The sequence below is a fragment of the Octopus sinensis genome, linkage group LG6 (genome assembly GCF_006345805.1).
Source record: "Octopus sinensis linkage group LG6, ASM634580v1, whole genome shotgun sequence".
Taxonomy (NCBI): Eukaryota; Metazoa; Mollusca; class Cephalopoda; order Octopoda; family Octopodidae; genus Octopus; species Octopus sinensis.
The window spans coordinates 43,171,321-43,176,320 of record NC_043002.1 but is presented as its reverse complement, the minus strand read 5'-3'; the positions used below and the strand labels follow the sequence as shown (position 1 = coordinate 43,176,320).

At 36.9% G+C, this 5,000-nt stretch overlaps 1 protein-coding gene across 1 annotated transcript in view; it reads right to left on the bottom strand.

Annotated features, from left to right (window-relative positions):
• LOC115212970 (chitin synthase chs-1-like) overlaps window positions 1–5,000 on the bottom strand; it is a 149,455-nt gene that overhangs the window by 95,564 nt on the left and 48,891 nt on the right. Inside the window, exons 4-6 of the mRNA XM_029781832.2 lie at window positions 3,967–4,081; window positions 1,477–1,612; window positions 326–413 (exon numbers count right to left, since the gene is read on the bottom strand). Of these exons, the coding sequence (XP_029637692.1) occupies window positions 326–413; window positions 1,477–1,612; window positions 3,967–4,081 (339 nt within the window). The remainder of the gene's footprint in view (window positions 1–325; window positions 414–1,476; window positions 1,613–3,966; window positions 4,082–5,000) is intronic.

Sequence of the window (5,000 nt, the reverse complement as noted above, 5' to 3'; positions counted from 1 at the left end):
CAACTAATCGATCGCTTGCTTAATTAGTTAGTTAAACAATCAATCAGTTGTTTGTCAAAGTCCTTTCATTGCCATTCTCGACCTCATCAGTGACATGCCCTCACCCCTCCACTGATTGTTTAACTAAGTGATTAAGCAAGCGATCGATTAGTTGGTTGGTTAAATAGCTTATCAATTGACTAACAATAAATGAGTGAAATTGAGCCATTGCATGTGTTTATTATTGGCGCGATGTATCTCCCAAAATACAACAAAATTCGTTTCAACACACGAGTTCACATCAAGAATCTTGCACACCAAACGCAATAACGAAGCATATTTTCACCTCTTTCTCGAAATTTAAATCCTTTAAAATTTTGATGATGTTCTTGTAAGTCGTTGGTTGATCATGTGGATGAGGATATGAAAATATTCTGTTGAGAAATTAAAGACAAAGTAGGGTTTAAATAATTGTCCAAATGTAAGAAAGAAATAAAGTTAGTTTATTATTCTGCAGTCTGCAGGATTCCATTAGACTACTCGCATTTAGGAGAAAAATTTTCCTATTCTAGTAAACTAAACTGTAACCCTGACAAACAATCTAAACAAATAGTTGAACTAAAATATATAGAAGAAAGCAGATAAAATTGTACTTATTTATAGGAGAAGTAAGGTGGAGTTGCGTGACATCCTATTCGCTTATTCTTTTTTACCACTTCAACATCTTTCACTCGAATGAAATTTTTACGTTGACTTGGGGAAAAAAATGAGTCCTCTTCCTCGGATACAAAAGCAATTGTTGATACTATTGTTTAACTTTCAGGTTAGTTTTGTTCAAGTAAACTTATCATCATAAGCATCACAACCTGGACTATCCCATGTCTTTTTTTCAGACATGATTTATATAGGATTATATGATACAACACAGTAGGATGGGATTTGAGCGAGAGTTGGCTGCTTTTTCTACACGAATGTAAGTTTTCATAGAATCTCCATAAGTTGCTCTACGAAGTCAATTGATATACGGGATGGACGAGGCGTATGTATTCGATTGAGTCAGTATGTTGTTGGCATTTATTTTGTCAGCATTAAAGGGACAAAATCCAAAGATAGCTCTGCTAGTATTTATGACGTGCGCAGTTTTGGCTGACTAGAATTCCTTTTCTACTTTGAAAGACTTTAAAAATAATGAGGAAGCGTCGAATGCTTTTGATCATAAGTCGTTTCGATTCGGGTCGATCTGTACCGACCTGGTTAGTGCTAAGTTTGGGTTAAGCAAAAACAGTAAAGGAATTGAAATCTCTTGTTACAAAAGAAACTACTATGTCGCATGCTCCAACAATTAAAAATAGATTGGAAAACAATGTCCTGAACATGTAATCTGTTTACACTGAAAGATAGGACGGCGTACCAAGATAGAGTAATTTAAAGTCCTGCAGCTTTCGATAGAAATTCAAAAGAAGCGTTTCAAATTCGGGAGGAAAAGACATGCCTTACCTGTAATCTGTTTCTTTTGTAATTTTGTATCGCGATAAATCTTCTTTCAAAAAGGCATAAAATATGTGAAAATTACTCTCATTTTGATTTTGTTTAATCAGCCGGCTTTTTTCCAACATATACTCGCAAATGACGGCTACAATACAGAGATAGGTACGGAACAAAATTAATTTAATTTTTAAATTAGCATACATTTCAAAGTTGATAAATCGACAAAAGATGCGATGTGACAGAAATGAAAAGAAAATTCAGACAATTTAATATTGGTGAAATGAGAAGTAATAACAACAAAGGTTTGAGAAGTGAAATAAGTATACAAATAACTGTTTTAACGCTTTGTTTGTCCTGTGTACCATATGTGATACATAAGACCTATTTTTCCTTTGTCCATGCATTTTTCTTTTGATGTTTTCAGTTAATGGATTACAACTTCATTGGAGACACCATATTCAGGGATTATGGACGGTCATGTTGAACCCAGTACGTATTTCAATCAAATATTTCTTTCATTCATCTAGGTTGATGTCTAAAACAAAAACCGTTTTTAACTGATGGGTTTACGTCTAAACACACATCCACTCATATACACATACACACATTCATATATATATATATATATATATATATATTATATATATATATATATATATATATATATATATATAATATATATATATATATGCGTGTATGTGTGTGTGTGTGTGTGTGTGTGAGTAGTATATTTTGCATAAAGCATTGGCGACCCATTTGTTTTTGGGAGGGAGAACGTCCATAGAGGGCAAAGGAGGATGGACATCCGTAGGGTAGAGGCCGTTTTTAAATATCATTATTCTTTTAAACCCCCCACCACCCCCAAAAATGCAAGTTATAAAATACTACAGGTCGATGGTTTTACATAATACTTCAATATTTCAGGGTCAGGTCTCCTTCTTCAGGAAATCTTTGGCGAAAAAGTGTTGTTGGATGACTTCTTTTTCCTTTTCAGGGTTAGCCCTACATTTCCCGAAGTAGAGCTAACCCTGAATTACTGAAAAACCAGGTAAAACAATCAACTTGTATTATTTTCATATCTTGGATTGATTTGGCTTTAAAAAAAAGATAATAATTAAAAATGGCCTCCACTCTGCGGACGTCCATCCTCCTCTTCCCTCTATGGAAGGCTTCTCCCCAAACCAAACGGGACACCATCCAGTGACGTATGATTTCAGACGAGTTGGCCAGCTCCGTCTGATATGTTTCCAATCGGCCACCATTTATTTCATGCCATTATAGTTCTGGCCGCCTTCCACCGTATACTGCTCTCAGTACGCTCGTAGCATGATTTAGACGCTGCAGGCTTCCCTTCCCAGTTTGATCTCGTGAGCCTAGACCGAGCGGACGATAAAAATTCTAACGGTATGACATTTCTCCCGTTCCATTGTGGTGGAGCCCCTCATCTGGAATGTCACATACTGTGATACACTGTCCAACGGCAATTTGGCGTGTTCAGCTACCAGCATAGGCTTTGCTACTCATCAAGCCGAGAAGGGTAAACTGTCAACGCATCGGTTTGTGGTTGAGCCTGTGGTGGTGGAAACATTCAGCATTCAAGACCCACGGACCCCATCCTTGCTCACCGCTACTGATGGCTATCCACGAGTGCGAGCCCCGTGGGTCAGAGTGGCTGTTCCAGTGTATCTTACTCGCCATCCTCCGGAGCATCGCCTTTTCCATTTTATCCGCTAGGACCATGACACAAACTGACAAGCTTCTTTAGATATTACTTGTTACTTACAAAGATTAGATATTCTTTGAAAATACCGAATGATCAAATTAAAAACCGGTCTGTTATTTTTCAGCCATGTAACAACACGGGTTTTGGAGTATTATTTTCCTTCTCTCCAAACATTTTCCTATTTCGTTTTTGTGATGAAGAGCCATGTTCGAAACGTCATACCCTCTCTTTTTTAACATCTTAAATTTTCTCTGAGTGTGAATTTAATACATTCACTGTGTACTCCTTTCGGCATTTGTTGTTCTTCCAGTTTTTGTTTTTGATTTTGATTTGCCTATATATATATAAATATATCTACAATTGATGAAAGCACATGATTCTGGGTTCAGTGGCACTTTGGGAAAGTGTTTCCACCACATCCTCAGGTCGACTTGTGCCTTGTGAATAAACTTAGTAGATGAACACCACGTGAAGTCTCATCGTATGCATATGAGTGTGTGTCTGTGCTTGTCTTTGGGTTTATGTATTCCTCACCACCGGTTGTTTATGTACCCGTAATTTACAAATTCCGACAAAAGGCATTGATAGAATATTAACAGACTTAAAATATAAATACTGTGGTCGATTTGTTCGATGAAACCTTTCAAAGCGGTGCGCCATCATGGCCACAGTCCAAGCAATGAAATAATTTAAAGATAAAGGAAAAGGTTATACATATTCGTTTTCATTTTAACAGATAATCAAGATAAAGTAGATTTCAAAATTACTTTTCCTACCTCGTTTGACTTTTCCACGTTCGTCGAAGAATATTTCAGTCAATTTCCCAAATCGGCTGGAATTCCAATTCAGTATTGTTTTTGCATTGCCAAACGATTCCAAGATATCATTTGTCTACGTTAAATATAGTTATATATATATATACAGAGAGAAAGAGAAAGTGAGTGAGTGAGAGAGAGAGAGTGGTAAGTAAATAAATAGATAGATAAATAGACATGCATATATATGCGTACATATGCACACACACACATACATATGCACATGTATGTGAAATGGTGACCCTCTTCGGTAATTAATGACCATGGGATTGCACCTAGAAAGTTACCCTCCGAGGCACAAATCCCGGCACTGTTGTTTATGGAAGACCAGCAGTCGCCTATGTATACCAGCCTCTCCTCTCCACGCCACCGATGTTATCCAAGGGAAAGGTAAAGGCTGATACAACTTGGCACTAGTGACATCACAACTCATTTCTACAGCTGCGTGAACTGGAGCAGCGTGAAATAAAGTGTCTTGCTCAAGAACACAACACGCAGCCCGGTCCGGGAATCGAACTCACAACCTCAAGAATGTAAGCTCGATGCTCTAACCTCTGAGTAATGCGCCTTCACATATGTATATACATATTTACATTATATTATATTATATTATATTGTAGTATATATATATATATATATATATATATATATATACATACATACATATAGATATTGTGTCGGTATCAGTTAGAGGGGTTTGATACATCTAAGAGATAATTAAATTCAAAGTCGCTCCTGGTTATTACCTGGGTAGGTACAGTCTTTTGTAAGATTGCACGGTAGCAGGTGGTTCGGTTGGTACACCGTGGTTTAGGTTATATAGGAGAAGAAAATAGATGTAATAACAAGGGGAAACACGTGGTTTTCGCTGGTATGCCTTTAAGATCGTTTCGATTTACTGGTTTAAGTAAATCTCTTCAGAATGCGAAGACAGATAGCTGCATCAGTTAGGATGCGAAAGTAATTGATACAGATGTGATGGTAACAGGAGCAAA